The sequence below is a fragment of the Pseudopodoces humilis genome, chromosome 21 (genome assembly GCF_049639895.1).
Source record: "Pseudopodoces humilis isolate 2021_Gansu_Grassland_sample_001 chromosome 21, ASM4963989v1, whole genome shotgun sequence".
Taxonomy (NCBI): domain Eukaryota; kingdom Metazoa; phylum Chordata; class Aves; order Passeriformes; family Paridae; genus Pseudopodoces; species Pseudopodoces humilis.
The window spans coordinates 7,395,950-7,422,613 of record NC_142220.1 but is presented as its reverse complement, the minus strand read 5'-3'; the positions used below and the strand labels follow the sequence as shown (position 1 = coordinate 7,422,613).

The following is a 26,664-nucleotide window of genomic DNA, read 5'->3' as shown; positions in this document are numbered from 1 at the left end:
GAGAGCCGGCCCAGCCCCGCTGCCGGCCGAGCGCTGCCCGCGCACCCCCCGCGGCCGCGCAGTCGGGTCGGGCGGGCTCCGGCGGCAGGGCAGGATGGACCTGGCCGTGGACTTGTACCTGGCCGTCCCGCTGCTCTTCACCGTCCTGGCCCTCGTCCTCGCCTCCCTCTTCCTGAGGCTGCGGGGAGGCGGCGGCGAGCGGGCGGCGGAGGGGCCCCGGGAACCCGCGGCGGAGCCGGCTCGGGAGGGCGGCCCCGGGGGCGAAGCGGCGGCCGAGGGGCCGGAGGACGAGGGGAGCCGGGTGCCGGTGGAGGAGGTCGGGGTGGGAGACGAGGGGAAGGAGGCGGTCGCCGAGCAGCGGGACGCGGCGGCGGAGCCGGGCCCCGCGGCCGAGCCCAGCCCCGCGGCGGCCGAGAGCATCCCACGGCAGCCGCCCGCGGAGCCCCGGCAGCCGCCAGAGGAGCCCCGGCAGCCGCAAGAGGAGCCTCGGCAGCCTCCAGAGGAGCCCCGGCAGCCTCCAGAGGAGCCCCGGCAGCCTCCAGAGGAGCCCCGGCAGCCCGGGCACCGGGAGGATGCGGAGAGCAAGGTAAGGCCGGCTCGCCGAGGAGCCTCACCCGGGACCGCCGGGGTCCCTCCAGTCCCCTCGTGGTGTCCCTTCTCCACGCCTCCGTCCCCGCGGGTGGCGGGGAAGGAGCAGCGCTAGGGGTTTTCCCCTAAAATAAGAGAGGTCCTGGCAAACTCCGTGTTTTGTCTTCGGGTGGGAACAAGCCCGTTGTCCCCCGGTTTGGAGGGGTATTTCTGGCTCCTTCCCTCCCCCGTCCCCTAAGGAATGCTCCTAAAAATAATCAAGAAAGTAAAGATTTAAGGGAAGAGAAGCGTGTGTCAGTGTGAGCCTCTCTTGTGCGCACATCTAACCCCTGGGAGTCTTTTCCTTTCCCCAAGAGCTTATCCAGGTGCTGGGGTATGAACTTGTGTTTATTCTTCCCGTGCTCATCCCTTTTCTGTGCGCTACAGAAACTGTCCCCGTGCCGGCGCGGGTTCCTTGCGCTGTCCCTGCCTGCCCCAGGGAAGGGACCGCCCCGCTCCTTCCCAGCCCCAGCAGGATGCTGGCCCCAAGCTCTGACCCCTGGCTGAACTGGGGGCGGCAGCGATGCCTATAAACGCTCGATAAATCCTCCCTCCTCCCCCGGATCTTGTTTAAAAATAAAGGGGCGACCCACTGTCCATGGGAAGATCTTGTTCTGCTCTTGCCCAGCCTGGGTGGGACTCGACTCGGTGACAACCTGAGGCACCTGAACTCCCTGCCTTGGTGGCTTTCTCCCATGTAGCCGCTGTCCAAAAGCCGGGAAGGGAGTACTGGGGTGGCTCGGGGATGCGGGAGCGTCACCGTGTGCCGGCAGCGTGTTTGGGCCGGGACACGCAGGGCTGGGGCCCAGTCGCCTCCTGGCTATTATTAGCAGCATTTGTAATCCTCAGCAACTGTCTCCAGGCTGCCGGGCAGTGCGTAGACAGCTCTCGCCTTGGAGAGCACCTCCAGTGACTCACCGGACAGCCCTGGGCAGGTCCCGGGGGCTTACACACCCTGCTCTGTGCTGTGATGCTCTGCAACACCCAGGGATGACCTGCTCTAGGGCCTGGGATGTGGCTCTGCCTCCCTGCGCTCCTCAGCATCTCCCTTGGTGATTTGTGAGCCTCAGAGCTCTCTCTGTCCCCTTCCCGGTGCCCCATGCCCATGGATACAGCTCTTGAGCAGCCCCATCCCTTGTCCCAGCATCCTGGAAACCACATCTGTTTCCCTGTCGTGTGATTTATCAGTGCCTGTGAGTACCAGGATCTCTGGAGAGCTCCTGGGCCACCGTTAGCCAGCTGGGTCCTGGCTGGGCCAGCTCAGCACTGAAGTTGGCCACTCAGGTGGAGCTGCTCTCTGGTCAGGGACAGCACCATCAGGATAGAGGGCTGGATCCAGGGCTGCCAGAGCCCACAGGTTCCTCTGCTGCTAGCTCACATCTTGGAAATGTTTTCCTCCCCTCTGGCTGCTCTTCAGCCCTGATTTCTTTGAACAGGCACTGCTGCAATGCTTGTTGTCTTCAGAGAAGGGCTGAGCTCCTTTACCCCCGCTTGGCACAGGTGCAGTAACAGGGTTTTGTGTGCCTGGAATGAGTTCTTACTCAAGAAACGGGGAGTTCTGTGTCCCCCAGAAACCTGGCTGGGTTTTATGGGCCTGGGGCTCCTCACTGCGCTCAGCCCCTCTTACAGCAAAGGGAACACTGGAGCAGCAAAGGGTCCTGGCCAGCTTTTCCTCCAGGGAAATTGTTCCTTCACTGTGTGAGCAAGGCAGAACAAGAAACCCTGGGCCTGAGCAGCATCCCTTTGGGAAGGACAGGGACCAGGCACGAGTGATCTGGTGGTGGTGGGGAGCAGTGGGAGGGGGAGTGATGCTTCTCGCTGCTGAATAAGTGTTTGGGAGCTGTGGCCCCGCGCATGATCCCACAGCTGCCAGCGCTGCCCGGCCGGCCCCGGGGCGGGGTGGCACGGCCGAGGGACTACGTGCACTTCCAGCAGGCACCAGACACGTGTGGCAGTGCCCAGCCTGCTGACCCAAGGGTTGGTCCTGTGGGCAGAGCGGGAGAGACCATCCTCTGCAGAATCTCCCTGGATTCCCTGGTTTTGCTCCCTATGAACATCCTCAAAGTTGCTTCATCCTTCCCCTCCTCCAGCACCACTCAGACCCGAGCCCAGCTACAGGCAGGGATGGGACAGGTCCTGGGCAGAGCAGTGAGTGCTTTGCAGGCGGCTGCTGATGGAATCGTTCCCTTTCCAGCCTGTCTTGGCTCTGCCGAGGGCTGCGGTCCCTGATGTGACTCAGCAGACGAGTCCCAGACCCTGTCCGGCTCCTGCAGGCTCAGGGATTCTCAGCACATCAGCAGGCAGAGGGCTGTGCTCCCCACTCGGAGAGCTTTCTTTCCTCATTTATTTTCTTTCCTTATTTTCTTTCCTTATTTTCTCTCCCTCCTGTTTGCTTAGCACGCAATGTGCCAGCCTGGCTCGGATCGCCCGCAGCCATTAACCAGACCGAAATGCTGATGGATGAAGCCGCCCAGGGAGAGCAGGCTCGGTGTGTTAATGATGGGCTGGAGCCACACATCCAGCTGCCTCCTCCTTCCCTGCTCTCTGCCTGTGCAAACTGGGATCTGCTGGGGCAGCTGCGTGTCTCAGCCTCCCTCCTGCTTCCACCTCCTGCACGGCTGAAGCTTCCCTGGCCCTCTCTGCAGTGACCAGGTCATTGCAGCATTGTGCTCAGGGCTACAAAATGAACCAGTGGCAGAGCAAGGGAAAGAGCCCAGGAGTCCTTGTTTCCCTTAACTGCTGGTAGTGGTTCCCCTTGTCTCTGCTTGCTCCCATCACTGAAAAAAAAATTTAATTAGTCTGTCATTGTCTGCTCTCATCCCCATCCCCAGCTCGTTAATGGATGAGGCAGTGCTGTCAAAGCAATCCCCTAATGAAAAGCTGCTGGGTGGGAACGGCAGCGTAGCTGGGGCTGTGGAGCGTGGTTCTTGTGAGAAACAGTCAGAAACTTCAACTCTCTAATGAGCCATTCTGTCCTGGAGTGGCAGGTGGCAGGGACCAGGCAGGGGTTTCAGTGTTGGAGCAGAGCCACTGCTGGGATGCCATCCTGCCCAAAATGTTCTGGAGATGGAGAGTCGGCAGTGCCAGGACACAGCAGCCTGGCTGCTTTGCCAAGGGTTAATTGCAGCTGAGGGCTTCAAAGGGAGCAGGGGAAAATGGGTGACAGTGGGGAGAGGGGGCACACAAACCCTGTGTGAGCAGGACAGCCTGCAGGGCTGACACCTGGATAGCACAAAGGTGTCATCTGTCTCTTCTGCCAAGCTCCTGGTGCATTTTCCCTGTGCTCCCCACCCCAATCTCTTCCTCCCTGGGGGCTCCCGGTGCCTCTGGACATACCAGGCAGCACAAACCACCCAGCTCCCACCAGGAGCCCTCTTTAAAAAGTCATAATTTCTCCCTCTAATACCTCCTGCCTGCCCTCCCTGTGCTGGAGGGGAGAGGGTGTCTAATTAAGTCTGGCTGTAATTGGCAGCTGTTCAGGCTGTGTCTGCACTGCCAGCAGGCTGGAACAGGAGCTCCAGTGTCCCACAGTGCACTGGGGAGGGATGTGGTGATGTGCTACCCCCGTCACAGCCTTGGCAGCAGCACTGCCAGGGAATGCAGGGCTCCCCACCCAGATCCCTGACTCCTCGGATGTGCCCAGCTTTCACGCAGAGCAGCCTGTGCCAGGGACAAATGCATCATCTCTTGCAGTGGCTGCAAACTGGGAAGTGAGACAGGCTGTGTGTCACCCCCAGGGAACCTGTGCACGTGTCCAGCCTGCCCTGAACCCCAGCCACAGGGCCGGTGCTGGGACGTGGTGTGGGGCACTGGGGTCTGCGCTGTGCTCCCTGCCCAGGCCCCTGTGGGCTGGGAAAAGCCCTGGGAGCTGTGCCAGAGCCAGGGCACTGCTGCAGCACAGGCCACGGGGACTCTTTGCCTCCTGAGGTGCCCACTCGTGTGAAGGGCTGCCAGGTGAGGGCCAGCTCTGCCTGCCACTGCTCCCAAGGATGCCATCCAGCTCACCTGGGCAGCAAGGGACGTCCTGGTGTGTGGTGTTTGCTTTCCAGAGTCTGTAGCATAAAGGGAATGTGATCCTGGGAGAGCCACACTGGAATGTGATGGTGCCTGCAGGGGTGGGTGCTGCTGAGCTGGGCTCCTCACCCTGCTGTGGGACACACCAGTGTCTCCTCACCAACCCTGGCACTGCCTGATCCCCATTAAGGGCTGGATGGTCCTGGAGCTTCAGAAATGCTCTGGCCACTCTGTGACTTGTCCTTGCCCGTAGCAGTGACAGGGGAAGTGGCAGGAGCAGATGCTCCCACAATTTGGTGGGCTCAGACCTGCAAAATGCCATCTCCACATGAGGGACATCCTCTCCAGGCACCCCAGAGCTGGCAGGATCATCACCAGGGCTGGAAAACTGCTCTTGTTCTGCAGCTGCTTCTCTGGCCAGCGGGAGGATGGAGAGCCCCAGTGGTGGCTGAAGGGGAGCTGCTGACAGAGCAGCTGCTCTGCTCTGCTAAACTCTGCCCAACGTTATTATTATTATTGAGTCTTTTTTTAAAGGCTTCTTCCTTCCCCTTTTCTCCTGGCTTTTCTCTTTCTGGCTGGCTCTCTCCTGTCTGCTTTCTTTCCCTCTTGCAGTGTCTTGCATCAGGCTTGGAGCACAAAGTGCAGCCATAAATGGCAACACACAGGGCCCAGGAGTTTAATCCGAGATAATTTTCTCCTCTTGCTTTGCAGCCTGGGATCTTCCCTTTTCCTGAAGCTGGAGCAGGGCACTTATTTGTCCCCAACCTGCCCATAAGTGCCAGGGCTGCCCCTGAGGAAAGGGTGAGGGACACACCACCCCCAAAGTTTCCTCTAGTCCTTTCTGAGAAAGAAGCCCATTGCTCAGAGGGGTTTGCACTGGGGGTGGAGGAAGTGGGGAGGAAATGGCCAGAAATGAGCTGAAAACCAGATGATGCTGCAGTGGGAAGCCTGGGCTCCCATCTCCCATAGGCTGGGAGAGGGCTCAGTGCTGGCAGAGCCTTCAGGAGGCATTTCGGGGTCACAATGCCAGGCTCCTCTATCTGAGCCATCCTCCCCTGGGACATTCAGGATTGTCCACGGTCAGTGTCCCAAAATGTCCCTGAAGCCTTGTTCACGCTCTGCTTTGGTCCAAAGCCCGCTGCCAGAGTCAGCTTCACGCGTGGGTATCGCGGAGCTGAAGGGCAGCAGCAGCAGGTTTGTGATGATCCAACAAACGCTTCGGCTCTGCAGCCAGAAGGCAGATGGATCTCTGCCTTGTTATTTAAGGTGGATGACTCGCTGGATTTTAACCCCAGCCTTTCCGGAGCCCCGGGCGAGCTGTGCCCAGGTACGATTCGGATGGATGAATGGATGTGCCGGCGGGCAGGGAGCGCTCCCAGCCCCGCACGGCCCCGGGGCCCGGCAGCTGCCGCCCAACGCGTCCCCTCGGCTCGGCAATGAGAGCTTTGTTTGCCGCAGCAGCTGGTCGGAGCGGCCCGTGTCAAGTCTCCTCCAGATGCTCCCGGATAATGACGTGCACAGCTCCCCGCAGTGCTGCTTCTCGCCTTGTTTTTATTCCTGCGGGGAGGTTTTCCTGCCCGGTGTGCACCGGAGAGATGCTGATTTGGGCTGTTGGACAGAGCACCCAGGTCCTTTCTTCTCCAGTTGTTCCCTCCTCACTCCCAGCTGCTCGAAACTCTCCCTGTATTCTCCCCGGGCTGTGCTTCCTACAGAAGTGCCTGGGGTGCCACCGTGTCCTCTTTGGTGTCCAAGTCTGTCAGTGTTGTCCCAACACCTTCCCCCTCCCAGATGCCGGGACAGCAGCACCCACTGGCCATGGCAGGGCTGAGAGCTCTGAAATTCGGGGCTCTCCTCCTCTCTGGCTCACAGGGGCTCTAGGCACAGCCAGGCTCGAGGTGAGGCTTTGTCCCTGCTGGCATTTCCAGCCAGCCCAGAGGCTGCTCCCAGCCCGACGCTGGTATTTCCCTGCAAGGCCAAGAAACACGGTGTCCCTGCTCCCTGCCCACGCACATCCTCCTCCACAGCCCTCCAGGCACCGCAGGAAAACCTTGATCTGTGAAGGTTTTGGACAGGGAAAGCTGGCTGTGCACGGGGCTTGAGGCCATCCACAGCTGCTGTGGGGGTGAGAGGGCTGGGAAGCCCCAGGATTGCAGGATGGGATGGGGAGGTTTCCAGGGGGTGTTTTCCTGTGAAGGAGAAGGCAGCTGGCAGAGCATTAACAAACCGAGCATGTCCTCTCCCTTCCTGCTCCTCCTGTATGCTCATCAGCACCCCGGGAATCTGCCTGGACCCCGCCAGGACACCCAGGCAGCCCAGCCTGGCGCTGGCACAGCCAGTCCCCCTCGCTGGTGGCTCCTTGCACCGCTCCCATCCCACGGGCTGGGGCTGCCACAGAGAGCTCCAAAGCCTGGCTGCGGGGCTGGGCACTGCCGCTCTCTGCTCCTCGCTCCAGCAGCCGTGTCACAGCCGGGCACACGGGTCAGGGCAGCACAGGCTCGGGCACGGGGCAAGGTGGGCTACTGGCCACACTCAGGATTTGTCTATGTGTGCTGAAGCTGCCAGGGCCGGTTGGTTGAGCACAGGGGTGTTTGTGCTCAGAGATTTTGCCCTTTTCCAGATACCACCGTTGGGTGCCTCTCCTGGATCCGGCCTCGGGCACACAGGACAAGCAGAGGACACGAGGGGTCACGCAGCACTTTCCAGCCATGCAGAGGTGTGTGGGAAGGAGGGCCAGCCTGGGGAGGGTGGCACGGCTCACAGTGTGCCAGTGTCCCTGTGTGGGTGGGACATTGTCCCAGGTGGCAGTGACCGTGGGAAGGAGGGCAAAGCTTGCCTGCTGTTCTCCCCTGGTGGCGTTGGGTGGCCTCTTAATAACTCAGCCCATGTAAAACAGAAAGAAATGGTGTTCCAGGCGCAGGTTTGCTTCTTGGAGGTGGAGGGAGTGATGCCCTGGGGATGGGGGTCAATGAGGCCTTCTGAGGTTTCTGGCTGCGGGAGGGAGCAGCCCCAGGAAGGCAGAGGGACAGGGATGTGGAGTCCGGGGCCACAGCCTGGGGGAAGGGAGGTGCTGGCATCTACCTCCAAGCCATCCAAGCAGAAAAGTGTTGTGCTGTAGGGAGCTCCTGGCTGCCACGAGCAGGGGTCCCAGACAGCCCCAGCACGATGCTCTTGCCTGCCAGCCTGACATCCCTGCCTGTTCCCCCTCTGCTCCTGTCAAGTGTCTCTTCCTCTGTGTTGGAGCAGATCTATTTTCCCTCCTTGGAGGTTTGCCACCCAAATTTCTTGCTTGCTCTCGTTATTAAATGCTCAGTTCTTAATGCCCAGGCAAGGAAGAGGTTAAAATCTCCCTCCTTGTGTCTTCTCCTGGAGGGTTGGGTCTCCCAGGGGATGTCTCAGCTCCCAGGGAGAGGTGGATGTGATGGGGAACTGCTGCCCTGGGCTTGGGGCTGAGTCACCAGAGCTGAATGTCCCCTCCCTGAGGCCACTCCTTTGGGTGCCTCCCCAGCCACCCTCATGGGAAGTCTGGGTGTCCAGTGGGAAGTGCCCATGTTTGGAAGCGTGGCCCAAAATAGCTGTGGCTGCAGCAGGCAGGGGTCCCAGTGGCATCTCCTTCTGGGGAACATAGTGGCCAGAGGAAGCCAAGGGGCTGTGAATAATGCACATTCCTCCCCGATGACAAACTCACCCAGTTCTGGGCTGGGGCTGTGCTCCCGCAGCTCCTCCAAAGCTCTGCACTGCAAAGCCAGCACTCGACTCTGTGAATGATCCTTCTTGGGTCAGCATCATTCCCCTTGGGTCTGCTTCACCCCAGCTTTTCCTACGTGTCCCCTGATAATGAGGGGCTTGGCAGCCTCCCTCCATGCTCCTCCCCTCCCTGCCCAGGTGCTTTGCACCTTTTGCCAGCCCATGGGGTGCACGAGGCCAGGAGGCTGCAGGAGGACATCCCAGGTGCTGGTGACCCTTGGGCTCAGTGCTCGCCTCTCTCCCTGCTTGGAGTTTCTGCACAGGACAAGGAATCTGGGCTTTACGAAGTTTGTTGTATCTTGTAGAAGGGAAGCCCTCTCACTGGAGCTCCAGGCTCTGCATCCCAGCCTTGCCCCAACCAAACGTGGGTTATTCAGCACAGCACCTTTCCCTCATGGCTGTTCTGTTTTTAACTCCTCCAGGAGGAAGAGGTGGACTCAGAAAACGAGAAGCTGGTGGTGAGAGAGCCGGGGGATGAGGATGGTGAGTGCCAAGCAAGCCAGAACTTTGCAGGGAGATTATGGACAGGTCTGGAGCCCTGAGTGCTTGGGGGTGGTCTCCTTCCTCCAGGAAATTCCTATCCCTTCCCCAGATGCCCTTGGGCTGTTTGCCATGGGGTAGCTTTGTGATGCAGCTGCTCCAAAAGCTCCTTGCTGGAATCCAGGACAATCTCCAGGGGCTTTAGTCAGAGCCACGTTTAACTGTTTAGCCAATTAGTTGATTGGAAAATGATTCATTGACTAATTGGGGTGACAACTGCTGCACTCCTAAGAAAATGAAACAGATGGTCTGAAGGGGACCCTGCTCTCCTGGGCAGCCCTGGAGATGCTGGGATGTCCCCAAGAGTCCTGGCTTGGGGTGGCTGGGGACAGCTGGGGCACCAGGAGGCCTTGGGGTGTTCTCCCTTCCCTGCCCCACTTTCTGCCTGGCTGTTTGAAGGTGCTGTGTGGCAATCCCCCGGCTCAGGAGGATTATGCCTAATGCCACAGAGAATCAAATTTTAATCCTGGTGCCATTCCTGCAAGGCGGGGGAAGCGCCGCTGGAGACGGGCCTCCCAAAGTACACTCGTTCCACCCCGCTAGGCTTCCTCGCAGCGCTGGTGGCCGGGGATGTCACCATGGGGGGCTGTGGGAGGCCTGGTTTGAGGACTGATAGGTGTATCCTGCCAAATGGATGCTCAGCAGCTCTGCTCTGTGTCTGCTGCTGAGGGTTCAGCTCTGTTTCAGGGCACTGCAGGGCATTGTTCCAAAGTGGCTGCAGTTTGGGATTGGGAGAAGGTGATGGCCCCAGGCTGTGGCCTGGCCAGCACTGTGTCCTCCTGCAGGCAGCTCCTGCCTCCTCTCCCGAATTGTTCACACCATTTCAGAAGTATTACTTTCTGAAAGTAGTATTCACACGTATCCTGAAGTATTCAGTATTTTATAACAGGGCTGGGCAAGGCCATGGCCCAGGCTGAGGAGGAGACAGCGAGATGCAGCTGGGAATACCAGCAGTGCCCTGCCATCAGCCCTGCTCTTTCCTTCACTGTCTCCTGCGTGTCCTGGCCCCACTCAACCCACAAGCAGGGATTCCCCTGGGGCATGTGGGGATCCTGCAGGCATCTATCACCGGCCTGGGATGCTGCCCTGAGCCAAACCCACCGGAGCAGCCTTCCCTCCACTTCAGGCAGGGAGCTGGCAGGGATAACGTGGATCACACCAGAGCAAGCATGTTCAGGGGAGAGGTGCTGTCTTGGGGCTGCTCTCACCCTGCCAGCTCAGGGTCACAGCACTGGCAATGAGAGGGCAGAGAGATGAAAGACAAATGTTTTCTTTAATATGAACTCATGGAGGCTCTCGGTAAGTAGGTCACCTCCTGTTCCTCTAGTATTTTCCCTGTCTACGTGAAAACCCAGCCTCCCCTTCTCTGTGTGCTTCCTGAAGTTTGTTTTCAATCTGCAAAGAAAGTTCCTGAGCTCAGAAAACAGCCAGAGGTTTCCAAAGCCACACGCTGTCTCCTTTTTTTACTCACACCATGTGGGCAGGGAGATGGAGACCTTCCTTGTCTCCCTCCTCCCTTATCATTTTCTGGTGAAGTGGCAACTGAACTGCTCTTTTTGGGACAGTGTAAATCCCACATCTCACTTCATCTGGCAGAAAACCACGTGAGGGAAACAATTGTCCTTGAAATCAGTCGAGCTTTACAAAGGTAATGAACAGCTCCTGCTCTGCACCAGCATAAGTAACAGGATGTTACACCCTCTTTTAATTTTTTTTTCTTTCTCCTAATATATCCCAAAGCAGCAGCCAGCTGAATTTTCTTTCCATGCACTTTATGGTCACCCAAAGTGCTGATAAACTGCAGCATTGCTGCATGTTTCCAGCTGGCCAGGTTTGTTTGTTTGATTGTTTGCCCATGGGGAGGGCTTCCCACTGAGGGAAGTGGAATATGACCAAGCTGAATGTTTGGGGCTGCAGACCAGAGCTTTGGGCTGCTTGTCTTCAGACATTTGTGACAAAGCTGGATAAAGAGTTTCCATCCCCTGGGAGCCCTGATGGCATTCAGGGATTAGAGAAACACTCCAGATCAGTAATTGAGTAGTAACCCACCAGGACTTCCCAGGGAAGCTCCCCAAGATCAGGAACCTGGAGATGTAAAGAAGTGGGGATTGAGTGGGCATTAGCAGGGAGGAAGTCTCTGTGAAATTCCCATCCCACTCCCGTTGCTCCAGGCACAGTCACTGCAGTGAAGCCTTGCATTGCTTGTTTCTGAGATCTCTGGTTTCCCCACCTACAAAATCAGGCTCTGACTTACCTTTCATAAGGAGGTCCCTGAGATCTGGCAGCAGCTGAATGTGGGCACAAGCTTGGGGTTGGAGAAATCCCAAAATCAAGGTATTAAACACAAGGAGAAAAATCCTTAAGGACTGTATTGATTGGAAAATAGAGGGAAGCTGATGCTGATTCCTACGTGTGAGGAAGGGAGGGGAGGGGCTGTGAGGGGTTTTTCATTTGGGCAGGTGGAGGAGGAGAGACAATCATGAATATCACCCCAGTACCAGTAGAGAGTATGGGAAGGGCCTTCCTGTATTGCTGGGGACAGAGGATGCATCCATGTGTTATGTCCAACTTTGGGCTTTCTCTCCTGCCAGGGGAGTTTCACCTCTCTGGGGTGCTGCTGGTGCTGCTTGGTGTCATCCTGGATATTGGTTTGTGGATAATATGCAATTTTTCAGGGCCATGCAGATAACGAAGTAACATCTTCCTTTTGCACCCCTTGGAAGCATCCCCAGGGCTCTGAGGGTCGGGGGAAGCAGCAGATGTTTCTGGGAATGTGGAAACCGCAGTGCTGGATGGTTGGATGTGAAGCAGCCGAGTCCTGCGGTCCTTGGGAGATAAAGGCTCTCAGATAAGCAGCCCACAGATAACCCACAAAGGCGACTCCTGGGCTGTCTTTTGGATTGACCTCCCCTCCTGTTGTTTTCTCCCATCTGTAGGAAGATAAAGCACGGGAGAGGTTTTTAAAAGCAAATAGTGCTCGAACAAAATCCGATTGGAAAAGGATTGGCTTTGGCTCAGAGTCTGAGCTTTGGTGCTCTAATTAGCACAGGGCTGAGGCTGGTGAGCCGGGTGGGAGAGTACCCAGGAGAAGGGGACCCCGGTTCACTCCTCAGGGCTGGTGACAGAGGGTCTTGGACCCGGCTGTGTTGGTGCTCCTGGGGCTGCCTTGGCTCAGTGCTGTTTGCAGCCTTGGGATTTGCCATGTGGCATCTTCTCTTTACAAGCTTTCTCAAGGGCTGCAGGAGATCTGCAGGCCTGTGTGGCCTGGGACAGCTCTGCTTGTAGCACCATCCATGAGCCCCAAGCTTGGGAAAGGGCCCCTGGATGAGGGGAGGGAGGGAGAAGTAATGCAAGTCTGGAGAGGAGAAGCGGAAAATGCTGCGAGTTAATCATGGCAGGATTAGCATGTCTTGATAAGCCAAGATGGGCCTGCAAGGCTTTGAATCCAGGGAGAACAATGGCATATGGTTCCTGTGCTGTAGGATTTACTTGGATCTGATTCCAGCAGGCTGCTCACTCACAGCAGTCCTCGCTGTTTGCAGTGCTGCCGGGCTCCTGCCATCCTCTGGCCAGCAGCACCTTGGCTCTGCTCTGGGATCCACACTGCCTCCCTGACAGTGCCCAGGCTTTCTGGAGACTGGAGCTGACTCAGGGGATGTGCCAGAGCATTTAGGGTGCAGAAGCAGAGGACAGAGAGCACCCACAGGGAACAATCCTGCTGCTGTCGGTTGTGGCCCTCAGGAGGTCTCTGGTTCACAGATCTCTTGCTCTCTTTTTGTCTTCCCTCTCCAGCTGCAGATGAGACGTTTTCTTTTAAATACAGTCCTGGAAAGCTAAGAGGAAACCAGTACAAGTCAATGATGTCCAAAGAAGAACTAGAGGAAGAACAAAGGTAAGTTTAGCTTCCTTTTTCTTCTTGCCCAAGCCCACCTGGCTGACATGCCCTTGGAGCAAGCTGGGTGTGCTCAGACCTCTCTCTCTCCCACTGCCCTCAGCATCTCATTGCTCTGGAGTTCCAGGCCTCCTGGATATGAGAACAAATAAAGTCATACTGCTTTAGGAGATGGAGGCACTGCAGCCCTAAATACCTTTGGAGCTCCTCTGGATGCTTAGACCAAATTTTCCAGCTGATGCAGCTGGTGTATTTGCCCTGATCCCATTAGTTCTGTGCTGATAGGTATCTACTGAGGACCTGATCTTTGGTTACTTCCCCTCCCTGGGCCCTGTGGATGGTGTCCCAACCAAGGACGTGGGCATAGCTCAGAACCACTGGGGCAAAGTGAGGGAGGACAAGGTTCTAGAGTTCACTGAATGGGGCTGACACTGGAACTGTCCATCCCCAGGGCTGTCTCCTCAGCTGGATGTGGTGGGGATTTACCAAGTAGTGGGCCTGGTAGAGAAGGAAAATTGTCCATCTTGCACTTTTTGCTGAAGTATCCCCCTGAGCCCTGCATGAAGAAAGGTCGAACCTGTCCTGTCACTTAAAACAAGCTTTCTGACTAGAGATTCCCCAGCCCATACAAGGAATAACCCCACAGCTGAGGGCTCTGCAGCAGGCTGCTCCCTTACAGCTGTCTGCAGCTCAAACCCTTTCCCTGAGTGTGAGCTCCAAGGAACTGATTTCCCAGTGGTGGCTCAACAAGCCTTGGGAGATGGTGTTCTCTCCTCTGCTGTTCCAAGGGACCCAATTCTCCACCCAGAGGTTTGCAGAGTGATGTAGGGGTATTTGTCACCCCTTGCCTGTCAAATTGTGTTCTAAGTACCACCACAGCTGGCCTGGTGTAAAGAACCAAGCAGAAAATTGAGTGCAGCACGGAAGGCAGGGATGGGGGATCACACCTTGCCCCTGGCTCAGGCATCTCCTGCTGGCAAACCTTGCCTTGAGGCTCTTGGGCAGTATCTTTGTGATGCCACCAGCTGGGCTGCCTGAGGTGTGTGTGAGGTGAGCAGGGCACTGTGGTAGGCAGAGTAAATCCAGAGACCTGCCCTGTGCTGGGGTCAGCAACAGAAATGAGCTCTGGCTTCCTCTGGCATGGGGTTGATTCTGCATTGGTGGCATCAGGAAAAAATGTTTGCTTTCTTCTTTTCCATGTATCTTTCTTGTGCCTGAAGCCCCCACCCTGTAAACTGCTGAGCAGGGCTGTGAGTGTCACTGTACTTTTCACTTGGGGAGGGTGGTGGGGAGATGAACTGAGTGAATGTCAGGGACACCCATGGGGCTAGATTGGATTTGCTTTTCAGGATCCTGCTAAACACAAATGCAAAAATCCACCTGCAGCTGGCAAATTCAAGCCCTTTGACCAGAAGCTCCATCCAAACCAGCTGAGCAATCACTGCTCAGGTTTTCAGGGCCAGGAGTCCTGCAGGGCCTTGGGCTGGTTTTTGTGGGGCAGAAAATGCTCTTGTTGTCAGCTGGGGACACTGAGGGGACATTGGCTAAGGACAGCAGTGGGATGGAGGGTTTGTACTCATGACTGTAGAACAGACTCTGGGGGGGGGATGGACCTGTCCTGGACACATGGCACTGCTCAGCCACCACTGCTCTTGTCTGTCTGGAGCAGTCCCAGGGCAGGACGGTGCACCTAGAACTGATGCACAGTGCCTGGGCTTTGTGTTCCTTGGAGGCTCTCGGCAGCCTCCCCCACTGAGGGCCACTGGCAGATGTGTTTTTCCTACTGCTCCTTTATTTTCTTCTCTTCCGTATTTGTGTTGTTCATTTCTTTAAGGCAGCTTTGTGAATTTTTTTTTGTCTTGCTTTGTTGCTGGCTTACTTTTCCCCCCCTCAAATCTTCACTGCGGCATCAGCAGCTTTTCATTGCAGGCCTCGCAGGTGGTGCAAGGGGGCAGGGCTGCTGCCAGGTAAGCTGGGAGAGCTGAGCACAGCAGCTCAGCCTTGTCCTGCATCCTTCTCCTTGCCCTTCCACCCCTCTTCCCCTCTCCATGAGCCCTGACCGTGCTGCTGACCTGCTGTGACCCGGGTTTGCCACCTTTATGTTGCAGGATTGAGCTGACTTCTGATCTCACATCTCTGTAGCAAGTACCTTAGGTCCTCGGCCACAAACATTCTTACAAATCTTTTTGGTAAGGACACGCTGCTGCTTAGAGGTAGTGGTACCACTGACAACATCTGCTCATGTCTTGGGTTATTTTGCTTTTTGGGTTATTTTCCAGGGGAGGGGTTGTTTTGAGCTGCAGTTGGTTGCCTGTGCCACCTCCCTCTCCACCTCCCTCCCCTTCCCTCCTCATAACAGATTAATGAGTCCACTCCCCTCTGCCTCCATCTCACTTTCCATGAGCACTCCAGGGCTCTCATGTTTGGATGCTCACATTTTTCATCTTGGATGCCTGAAGCTGGACATCCCACAGACACTTCTTTGTACAGATTTGGGAAATTGCTGCAGAGTGGGTGGTTGGTCTAAGGTGTGCTATCAAAACTGAGACAGGTTTAGTGTTTGCTTTTAGCCCTGTCACTCCTCCAGCCTTCTCATGGACCAGCAGGCTCCCATGTGAAGCAGCTGGTAAGCAACATCCCAGAAATGAAAGTTTTTCCTCAGAGGCTACTTGTGTAGTTCACAAGTTTGAATTTTGGGACTCCTTGTTTTTGGAGATGCCATTGAGAATATTCTTTGCCTCTTCCAGGAGGAGCTGTAGGACTTCAGGCAGGAGAGTACAAACATGTAATAGATTAGGTTATTTTAGCAAAATACCCATTTCTGTTCTAATCTGCATCCCTGCAGAGTCTGTGGTTGTCCTGCCTACAATTCACTTGAGCCTTGTGGCTTCCAGCTGGTGCTAAATCTGGACTAAAAGGGGAAGGAATGTGACCTTCACTGAGTGATGCAACTTCCTGCTTCTGGTGACTTCAGCCTTAAAAATTAGAGTGCTCACCGAGGGAGGAGGACAGTAAATCCTGTTGACAAATACATCTGCTGGGGTGGTGGCTGTGCTTGATCACACCTGGTGGGTCACCAGTCCTTCTGGAACAGAAGCACAGAGCCTTTGCCCCGCTGTGGGAGAAAAACAGTCTGGGCAGGAAGGGGAAGAGTGCAGGGGAAGGATGCAGCTCTTGGTCCAGCCAGCACAGCTTATTCCCAAATCCTTTTCTTCTGCACCTGAGGCTTTTGGCCATCTGTTGCCAGTTGTAGCTGCTATGGTGCAAAGCTGGAGCTCAGGAAATGTGAGTTGTGGTGGTGCAGCTGCCTCTGCTCAGTCAGGGCTGAGAGGGGCTGCTGGTCTGTCTGGGCAGCTCCTGTGGAGGAGGGAGGAAGAGCTCCCCAGTGTGCCTGCACTCATGGATGGCTTGGAGTTGTCTCTGCCAGATGTTCTTCAAACATCCCTTAAGGCTGAAAGAGGTTAGTGGGGATTTTTTCTGTTAGAAATGAGTATGGTTGGGTCTCTGCTGAGTGTTGACAGCTGCAGCAAGGCTCCACTCCTAAAACAATAGGAGAAATGGCCCCCTTGGGTCTCTGCTTTCAGTTCTCTCTTTCCATTAGGCAAAACAGGTCCCAGCCAAGCCTTGGTTGGCCTCAGTGCTGTCAAGGGATTGAGCTGTCCGTGCTCTCTCCTTGTCACTTGGCTAGGAGTGTTGGTGGGAGAAAGGAGAGCAGATCCCATCTGACAGGCTCGAGAAAGGTCTCTGCTCTCTGTCCTCTGTCTGGGATTGAGGAAGAGGTGGGGGTGAAGAGCCAGAAGCTGCCCCATGGCAGACCCATTGATGAATGGCACCAAACTGGTCTTGGCAGGGGCACCTCCTGGATGGGGTGGCAGGAAATCTCCCAGACCACTGTCAGCCTCTGGAAGAGTGCAGGGAAGACAGGGATAGCTGCCCAGTTTCCCTGGCTAATGGTCTCCGTCGCCACAGCCAGGTGACCCATGCAAGGAGCAAACTCCTCTCCTGCCTCTCAATCCTCTCCTCTCACCTGGCCAGCCACGGATGGGTTGAGGTTGACAGTGTTTGAATGCAGATTGGGTTTAGGCCTAGGGCTCAACTGCAAATTGGAATTCACACAAGGGGAATTGGGTGGCTGGAAATACCAAGCTCAGCCCTTTTCTTAGTGGTAATTTAGCAATAGAAACATGTCTCCTCCCCAGCTGGGTTCAGAGTGCCTCTTGGTTATGGGGCACTGCAAAAAACTGGGCTTGGACCCTGGAATTTCAGCAAGGCAGGGTAAACCCTGGTTATAAGGAATGTCAGAGAGGAGAGATTTTTTTCCCTGCTCTACAAGGCATCCTGAATGAAAGTAGGATGCAGCTATGACTTGAGGGACAACTGTGCTGAAGTTTGAATTTTGAATGAGACAGTGCTGGTGATGACAGCTCTGGAGCACACAAGGGCAGGAAGCAGCTGCAGAGGTTTAATGACTGTGTTGACAGACCTATTTCAAACATCTCCACTAGTAGCCCTCCAAAAATAGGTGGGTGGACAGGGCTAGGGGAGGTTGCATTTTGGGAGAGCTGTCCATTGGCATCTGTCCCTGTCCACCCCCTGCATTGCCATCACATAACCCTGGCTTGCCTGGTCACTCCCCTCTCCATACAGCATGGAACTGGGCCTCTGCCTCCTCCTCCTCTCTTCTGCTAACCCTCCCCCCACCCAATGGCTTTGCTGTCCTGTCCAGTCCTGTCCTGTCCTGTCCTAGCATGGTGCTTCTTTTGGATGAGGGAAGCTGGTAAGTTTGGGCTTTTGGGGGGCAGAGGTTATTATTTGTTTGCTTCTCATCTTCTGCAGCACGATAGTCGTCCTGGGCTGAGGGAGGAGGAGTAGCAGCGAGGGGTGCAGAGCCCAGGGCCGTGGCTCTCTGCAGGGCAGGGTGGCCACTGCTTTACTGCAGCCACCAGCCACGGGGATGGCACCAGCCATGGGCAAGGCTGCTTTCAGCTGCCAAACACCCAGGGCATGAGATGTGTTTGCTTCCCACCTGCCTCTTGTAGTAAAGGACACTGTATGTTTGGGGATCTCTGCTGAGCTCCCCCTCGTGCTCACTCTGTAGGTGCCCAACTCCACCTGGATGAGAAGGAAGTCTGCTGCTGGCCTGGTGCTGTTCCCTGCCTCCATATCCCCGGGGAAAATGTCTTCTGACCTATAAGATGTCAGTGGACTGGAGCCCTGGCCCTATTTATAGTCATGATTGAGTCATCAATCCCCAAAAGCTTTAAAAACAGAGTTACTCAGGATGCCTCCCTCAGAAAGCCAGGGAAGGGGAGGCCAGGAAGCCCCTTCCCATCTCCTCTCCCATCCCAGAGGGGAAACCTTTGCAAACTCCCCTGCAGCCTTTGCAGGGTGTGAGTCACTGACCTTGCCTTGAGATTTTAGTTCAGACAGAAACTCTGCTTGAGCTCCTGGGTTGTTTTTTTTTGGCTCAGGTCCTGAATTGTCCTGGCTTGTGGCTGCTTCTCCGTGTCACACTCACCCAGCGCTCATGATTTGTCTTCATCTGCTTCTGCTTAACCTTGTGCAGCATGGGCAGCTGGCTGTTCTCTGCCTGCTAACTCCCTGGGAGCCCTGCTCTGCCTGTCCTGGGCTCCCCTGCAGCTGGGCGAGACCCAGAGATGCAGGGAACTGGGGCATCTCACCAGGCTGAGAGCAAACTGGTGTTCAGCAAGCTGGGGAACAAACATTGAGTGATGGAGGAAAGCACAGCCCGGCCTGTCCGTGGCTTTTCCCACTGCTGTGGTATTGGCTGGGGTGGTCAGGAGTGTTGCAAGGGAATGGGCACATGACTGATGGATGGCCAGGAGCCCAAGCCATCTTCCTGCCTGTGCTCTGGCCTTTTCAGCTGTTGCTGCACTGGCTGGGAAATGTGGGAAGCTTCTGCCTCAAAACAGTTGTGGGCAAGGTCTGATGGGGGTGATACAGCCCCTGACCCCACTGACTCCTCACCAGCCCCTGTCCTAAAGCCAATGAGATTTGTGCTCCCTGGTCACACTGGTTCTGGCAGCCTCGAGGCACATTAGGTATTTCCCAAAACCCAGTCCATCTTTCGGATTCTCTATCCCAGTGGGGAAAATTCAGATTTGTGTTGATGAAGCTCCTTTTCATACCTCTCACTCAATTCCTTTTCTCTTTTCTAAGCATTGTCTCCCTGTTCTGTATTTAAGTCCTCTCTGTGTTTTGTTGATTGGCTGAAGCAACTGGCTCACAATTTTGGGACCACCAGGAAAGCTTGGATTTAGTGTGTCATTCCTCATATTCTTCCTGCAATACCTCAAGACTGCACTATAGTCACCACCAGAAATGAGATGGTAGCTGCCCCCATGGTAAAGAAACAGGGACACTGTGATGGGACCATCCCCAGCAGTGAGATGGGAGATGGGAGGGAACTTCCTGGGGAGATTTCGACCACCTATTGCCAGGTCTGCCCAGCACTAAGGGCTTTTATTCCCTGCTCTTCATCCTCAAGGGTCAATCCTAGTTTGGAGTGAGAGGAGTCTGGAGCCAGGTTGCTGTCCACCTTCCTTGCCAGGATTTCAGAGCAGAGGACTGATGGTCCTGACAAGGTCCTGAGCCAGGGAAAGGAGCTGGGAATGCTCTGTGCTTCTGAAAAATAATCGTTTGGAGTGAAACTATTCCTGAAAAGGGCACAAGCAGTTAGCAGACATGGTTACAGTAGAATGCTCTGGGCTCTCCTTAGAGTGAGTCAGGACTCCTTTGGAAAGCTGAAGTCTATGAATGGGTTACAGATTTCCTGACCATCTGTGGATTTTTGCACACAGGACAGACAGATGCACATGGGAATGCCACCAGTAACCTCTCTTTTTCAGAGCTGAGGTGCTGTCTTCTTGGCTGCCTTGTGTCAGTGTTGTGGGTGAGCTGGAGTGAAGGGAATGCTCCTGAGGCCACCTGAACATGCAGCTTCCATGCTTCTTTGAGACCTTCTGTCTCTGAGCTGCCCTCATATTCCAGGACTTGCTTTTGTCTGGGCTCTTTGTTCTCCAGCTTTTCCTTGCACAGAACCATGTCCAGCTGACAAATCACGTGTCTTGGCTGTTAGCTTGGGCAAGAACAGAGATACCTGGATAATCTTTATCTGAAGAAAGGATACAGCTTCTGGCAAAAGATGACCCTAACCCGGTTTGATTGATGAGCTGCTGGGGGCAAGCATGCTGATCCAAGGAGAATGGAATGGAGGGAAGAGCCAAGGATGAGCAGTGGCTCAAATCTCTGGGCCTCCATCCCAAGCTAATTAAGACTTTCAAGTTCTGTGGCTGAAATGCCAGAGCTTCTCAGCCTGGGGCAGTTATATGGGCCCAATGTCCCAGAGAGGGACTGCCTCATGCTCTTTAGTCCAATTTCTCTCACAGCTTGCTCCAGGACCAGAAAGAGGTATCCCTGATGTGCAGATGGCAATTTCTGGCTCTGAGGTACATCCTCCATTAGGGTCATGGTGGTTTTGAGATCTTCTCACCCCAGCTGTCAGCCTGGCCCTGTGGAGATGAGTATCCCTGGAGGGACTCACCCACCCTCTCTGATGTCCCCCATCCCTCCCCACTCCAACTGTGGCATGCTGGAGGGGAGCTCCCCTCCTTGGCCCCCATGGCAACGAGCTTATGCCCTCACACGTGAAATCTGATTATGCTTGTGTGACTTGAGCGGGATGATCCTCTCCTCAGCACCGTGAATCCCGCAGAGCGATTATCCACTCCGGAAAATTTCCTTTCTTTGTCCTAATGGGACAGCCACTGAGCCTTGGAACGTCGCTCCAGTAACCCTGGTCCCATGTGATGCTTCCCTCGGCATCTCCCATCCGGGATCCGGGTCACCAGCTGTGCTCAGAAGACTGCTGGAGAAGGCAAGACTTTGCAGAAGAGTGAGGAAGAAATGATGCTGTTGCTCACCCTCACGCTGTGGCTGGCAGGAGTAGGGGACTTCCAAATGTGGCTCAGGTGTTATGGACAGTGAATCTTATTGAACCCAGGAGGAATGAGGCTGGGGTGTGTCTGTAGGTGTTTGTAGGGAGGTGATGGGTGTGTAGCTTCCCTGTACCCCAGTGCAGGTCTCTGTGTCCATGGGCAGCTCTCCAGCCTTCTGTCGGGTGTTTCCTGATGTGGATGGCTCACCCATGAGATGCTGAGGCATTAAGAGAACAAGGGACCACATTTTTTAGACCCTGGCTCTGCCAACAACATGTGGAAGGAATGCCTGGATGTCCCCACACATTAAACACATCTCACCCTCCTTCCCTGGGAAGAGCTTCCCATCAAAAGGAAGTGACCTGCAGGGAGTCTGGGGATTTTACCTCCTTGTCTTCGACAGACTTACCTGTAGAAAGATTGAGAAAGGTCGAGCAGTTCAGGCACACCGCCCTGTGAAGTCAGCACTTGTTCCTGGCTTTGGGAATCAGAGATGGTCAAGGGTGCCAGCAGCCCCAGGAGGCTCTGCACAGGACAGAGAGGCAGTAACCCCTGGAGTTAATTAGCTTGGCTTCTCCAGTTCTTATTAGTAGCTCAGAAGGGTTGTAACTTAGCTTGCTGCCAGACAAGAGGATTTGCACTTCCGATTGGGTTTCGACTATCCTGCTGCAGTTGGTGAAGCAAAGTCCTTCTTAGAGGCATGAGGTTTGCAAACAGCAGCTTGTCCTGCCCTAAGGGGGAAGCTGCCTTGCCTTCCCCCCAACACACATACTGAGGGCTCTCCCTGCTCGTTTATGGGAATAATAATGAACCAACCTGAGGGGTGAAATGACTGAAATGATTTCTCTCCCTGTTTCTCTTTGCAGACCTGAAGACTATATGAAGTTGTCCCTAGCCTCCTCCTAAAGGCATCCCTTGGCATCATTAAAGGCTTGAGAGAAATACCAAAACCAACCAAACACACCCATAAGAGAAATCCATAAACCCTCAAAACTTGGGATCCCCTCTTGGTCTGAAGTTGAGTTCTACAAAAACTCCTGTCAAGTTTGAGGATATCCTGTTGTGGCTCCACGGACGGGGGCTGGGCCCAAGCAGTGACTTGAGTTGTGTTCGGGGGACTGGGAAGAACCTTCCTCCCTCTCCCCTCAACAAAACCCAAAGTGAACACTAAATATGCAACGAGTCTATTAGCTTTGTTTGCTACATGTATTAGGCCATGAAATCCATGTTGTTCCTTTCCTTGGGTGGGCAAACCATAGCTCTGCTCTCAGACCAGCTGGGACCTTGTACCAGGATCTCAAGTTGTTTTGTCCTGGGGCCAAACTCCTCTTTATTGCTGGGGGGTGGTAACTGCCCATGATTTCCAATGTTGTACAAAGCTGCTTTACTCCGAGGGGTGGAGGGACAAAGTGGGGTCCATGTGAGGGATGGCTGGGCTGACTCAAATCTTGCTTCTGTAGTTATTTTAGCAGAGAACTGATTCTGTAGGTAGACAGGAGACTCAAGAAGTGATGAAGTTGGATAGTTTAGCTGTTCTGCTTGTGGTGGAGAGACCACGCTTTGGCTGCTGTTATTATCTGCATCCTCACTTTTCCCTACTCCAATTCCCAAAAGGAGAGACCCAATGAGGCAGCTACTGTATCAGGGGTTCCCTCTGGCTCAGGATGAGATAGTGGAGGTCCTGGGAGAGGCACACTCCCCATTCCTCTGCCTGCTTGCTGTTCCAGTGCTCTCTTCTCTTGCTGGTCCGTGGGAGCCAGAGCTCAGTGCTGCCCCTCAGCTCTGTCACACAGAGCAGATGAATTTGGCTGGGCACAAACTTGGTTTTAAATCAAACCCAGCTGGTTTTTGAGAGAGAGGAGAGGGTTTAAGTCATTTAGTGATGTAGAAACACCAGGCCGGGTGGGGATGTGTCCTCCAAAGTTTCTCTGTCACTGCCTCTTGGCTAAAACTGCAAACATATCAGGAACCCAACAGGCTGCTTTTTTTCCCCCCTTTTAATTCCTGTGCAGACAATACTTGAAACCTTGTACACAGTTGTCCTTTCCAGCGCCTCGAGTTGGCAAACTCTCATATTTGGGCTCATTTAAAGAACAGCAGGAGGCTTCAGCTTTAGAAGAGGCTGGGCTGCCCCTTCCCAGCCGACAACTGCAAGCGTGTTCAGTAGTTTGCATATGAATTTAGGCACATCTGGACCCTCTGCTTCAACATCCTGCTGGTACAGCCACTGTGTACCCTCGGTGCTGGCTAGCTGACTGTGTCCCAAGCACCCAACTATGCAAAGAATGCCTTATATCCGTTGTGTTTAAGTTACATGGCAATATGTACATCCAGCAAAGTCGGTAGTTAAAGTCCAGATTTTTGCTAGTGGCAGCAAGTCAAACTCTTTCTTCAACTCAAATGGCTGTCTGGGTATTTTTTACTTTTGTTTGTTTTTGTTTGTTTTGTATCTGATGGTGGCTCTTATACAAAGGACTGTAATTCTAGTGGCTTGAATCTGTAAAAATTGCCTTTGTTTGGTCCAATAAACCTTTGAATAGTTTATTTGGTTTGCGCTTGTTCTCCCTACCTCCAGCAGCTTGTAACTTCCTCCTCAACATATTTGTGTTGAAAATCTGGATCTTAGGTTACGAGGTACATTCTGCCCTCCTATGACTTTTATCCCATAAATGATTACATTCCCATAAATGGTCAGAGGGCAAATCAGGGATATTCCCCTTTTTCTGCTGAAGCCATGCAGTGTTGCAGCAGGATCCTGCTCTTGTTTGTCTGCAGAGCAATTAACAACATTCCCAATGCAGAGCTCTGCCCAGGATTTCAGCTGCTGTGGACACGCTTAGCAGTGTGCTTAGCAGTCCCTAAACCCCAGATCTCTAACATACCTATGGCTCACAGCCCAAACTTCCAGATAACTGTAAAAGTCTTGGACTGAAATGTCTTAAAAGAGTCTAAGTAAGGGAGCTAAGTATGCAAATATAATTACCTATGAATAAGAATTAGGCTGCTTCAAAAATCCTTAATTAATCTATTTTGTTAGCAATGAGTAAAATCCTGTTTGACCTCCTGAAGCCTAGTAGTTTTGAGGACAGCATTTATGAGAAGAGAGAATGATTTGATTTGTGAATGGGGTGTGTTTGATCTGAACTCATCCAAAAAAATACCCAAAACCAAACCAAGCCGGAGCACTACAAGGTTGTTTTGCAAGGTCGCCTCTGATAGGAAAAGCTCCTCTTCAAAGACAGTTTCATGTTTGTGGTGCCTTACTCTTCCTTCCCAGGCTTTTTTCTCTCTTTATCTTTATTTTGCTGTCCCTTTGTAGTAGATTATGTCGTGCAGAGAAGGAACAGCAGTAATAGCTCTTTTTTCTATTTTCCAAATGCACAGTCATGATATTTACAGTTGAAGGGAGAGCCAAAATGCATTGATGTGCTTCAAAAAAAGAAAGTGAATGTTTTCTGTGATCCTGACTTTGAAGACAAGGAAATGGGCCTTTGGAGAGGTTTCAGCAGCGCTGATGTCTGTGAAACAAGAAGTGAAGGATACAGACCTGTGTGAGCACTCCCAGCTGGGATGCACAGCAGACACAGGAGGCCAAGTGTATTGAATTTCTCCACACCAGACTGGCAATGTGCCCTCTGGTGCCCAGCGGTGATCTAAAATAAAATATTGATCACTCATGACCCTGCTTCCCTTCCTCTTGTCTGGAAAGGGCAGCTGGATGCTCTTCCTGTGAGCACAAAACACTACAGAGGACACAGACAAATCCAGGCTTCCATAACCAAAAGATCCCACATCATTATCAGGATATGTTTGGCCAGAGGAACCATTGTATTTTAATTGCAAAAGAAAAGAACTGGCACATGAGCTTGCTTTAGTCAGAATCTGCTTTTTTCCTGCCCTGTTTGCTGAGAGGACAGGCTGCTGTTCCTGCTTCTGCTGGGGCTTAGCCCAGGAGAGGGGAAAATGCAGAGCAGGAGCTCAGGAGCACAGGAAGGTCCCTCTGCTCATTCCTGACTGTCTTCCTCTGATCTTGTTCATGGTGTGGTGGCTGCTGGTGTGTTGATGCTGTCCTTTCTTTCAAGCAAAGATTGTGCCCTGGTTTTGCCTGTCAGTAGTTATTACTGCCCCTCCTGTTACTGGAACAGCTGATAGCTCATCCACACAGGCCTGCAGGAAGACTACCCCAGGTTATCCAGTGGCGTGCATTTAAATGGATTCATTAAATGGTTTAAAGTCCTGTGTGGGAAGCTGGTTGTGGCAGGAAAGAGGACTCTTGACAAGGTGACCTCGTGGGAGTAAAAGCCAGATTCTGTGTTTTTAGCCCACGGGAGGTCTAAGGGTGCTGAACAAGCAGGAAGAGCTGGAATTGTGGCAAGTCTGTGCTCTGAGCTGTCACTGAGTTCTGGCCTCACACTCATGCAGGGACAAAATGAGCCTTGAAGTAACAGGAGCTATATCTGCCTTGTTACAGCCATAAAGCAGCACATCCCCATTAGTTCTTTCCATCTCCCACAGGAGAGTCAGGAATGAGATGTGCTAGGCAATAGAGCAGCCTGATCCCAATCAGGTAGGAGTCTGGCAGTGGGAACATTCCATCCCTCAGCCAGCCTTGCCTGGAGCCATGTGCACATTCATCTTGCCCCAAAAGGGAATTTTGTAGAGTTACATCAGTTCATGCAAACAATGAACAATGGGTTTGCTGCCCACCCTCCTGTATCCCTCAGTGATGAGCAGTATAAGTCCTCCTATTAATAAAGCCCTGTCACAGATACCAATCTTCATAGGAGGTACAATGGTTAACTGGCTCAGGGTAGGGAAAAATCCAGATATCTTCTGTTAGGGGGAGAAGGGTGTTAATCATCTACTATGAGACTGCCTGGGGATTAAAAATCTGAGCTAGGTGGTCCACTGGTCAGCCTCTGCCTACACAGGGACCACCTCACTGCTGGACTGACTACCTGGGTCCATCTCACCATTGGACATGGCAGACAAACTCAAATCAAAGCAAATTCCTATCCATGATTTTATCTTCCAGTGGCTGATTAAAGTCATGTCCACACTGGGAGGTAGTCTGCTCTCTAGTTTTAAGTTAGGATATGCATTTAAAATTTAATAGCTATTCCTGAATTACTCTGTATCTACATTCTATCATTACAGAAGAAAAGCACACTGTGCTGTTGAATCTTAATCCAGGTTTGTTACAGAGTCTGCTAAATTGGGATATGTTGGTGTTATAAAATTCTACATGTCAAGTTATCTTGAAAGTTTGAGCATAGATAAGCCCTAAGGAAGTCCAAAGCCAGTGTTAAAGCAGGCTGGTTTATCTCCATGTTTAGGGAGCTGCAGAGGGACGTGCAGGATGATGGGATAGATGGGAAGGGGGAGGAAGGAGAACCAGAGGCTATCTCTGCCTTATCTCACATGGACAGATTTCCTGCAGCCAGTAAGGTTTGTACAGAGACCGGCCTTAGGCTCCATGTTTCATTTGACAGTGTATTCTTGCTCCTGGACTGGCTATTCCTACTTCTCCTTTTCTTCTTGACAGGGTTCAGAGAGAGCAGCTGGCTGCCATCTTCAGACTGATGAAGGAAAAAAGTGACACGTTTGGGGAGATGTCTGAAGGAGACATGAAGGAGCAGCTCAGACTGTATGATATATAACCCTGCAGCCAGGGGAGGCTGTGCCCAAAAGCCACCTTGGCCCTTGTTCTGCCGGACACTGGAGGCTGTAGTGCTTTAAAAGCGTCTCAGTAGTTATTTTGCAGTTCCAGTTTGTTTTACAAACACATATAGGCCTGTGTTATATATTTCAAAAGACTTGTAATTCCTCAGCCTTTTAATCAGTTTTCTTTGCAGAGCTACCATCTCATACAGTGATTTTTTACCTCTT

At 53.6% G+C, this 26,664-nt stretch overlaps 1 protein-coding gene across 7 annotated transcripts; it reads left to right on the top strand.

Annotated features, from left to right (window-relative positions):
* Positions 1-26,664, top strand: MXRA7 (matrix remodeling associated 7). 7 transcript variants are annotated; one of them, XR_015774318.1, is made up of 7 exons: positions 1-586; positions 7,259-7,354; positions 8,808-8,868; positions 12,718-12,817; positions 14,747-14,784; positions 14,926-15,006; positions 21,642-23,319. XR_015774318.1 is itself a non-coding variant. In XM_088065383.1 (7 exons), exons 1-6 carry the CDS (start codon positions 95-97, stop codon positions 14,957-14,959), a joined length of 834 nt encoding a protein of 277 aa, XP_087921509.1. In that variant the 5' UTR covers positions 1-94; the 3' UTR covers positions 14,960-15,006; positions 21,642-23,319. The 7 variants fall into 7 exon arrangements, 6 of the variants coding, with proteins under 6 accessions (XP_087921509.1, XP_087921508.1, XP_087921511.1 ...); XM_088065383.1 differs by having other exon boundaries at positions 14,734-14,784; XM_088065382.1 differs by having other exon boundaries at positions 14,731-14,784.

What these genes read in the sequence shown, in the direction of transcription:
- MXRA7 (XM_005526796.2), top strand. Translation starts at nt 95, where the DNA reads ATGGACCTGGCCGTGGACTTGTACCTGGCCGTCCCGCTGCTCTTCACC. An exon ending in CACTTTCCAGCCATGCAGAG is followed by an intron (nt 7,355 to 8,807) that starts GTGTGTGGGAAG and finishes TAACTCCTCCAG; the next exon opens with GAGGAAGAGGTGGACTCAGA. An exon ending in AGAGCCGGGGGATGAGGATG is followed by an intron (nt 8,869 to 12,717) that starts GTGAGTGCCAAG and finishes TTCCCTCTCCAG; the next exon opens with CTGCAGATGAGACGTTTTCT.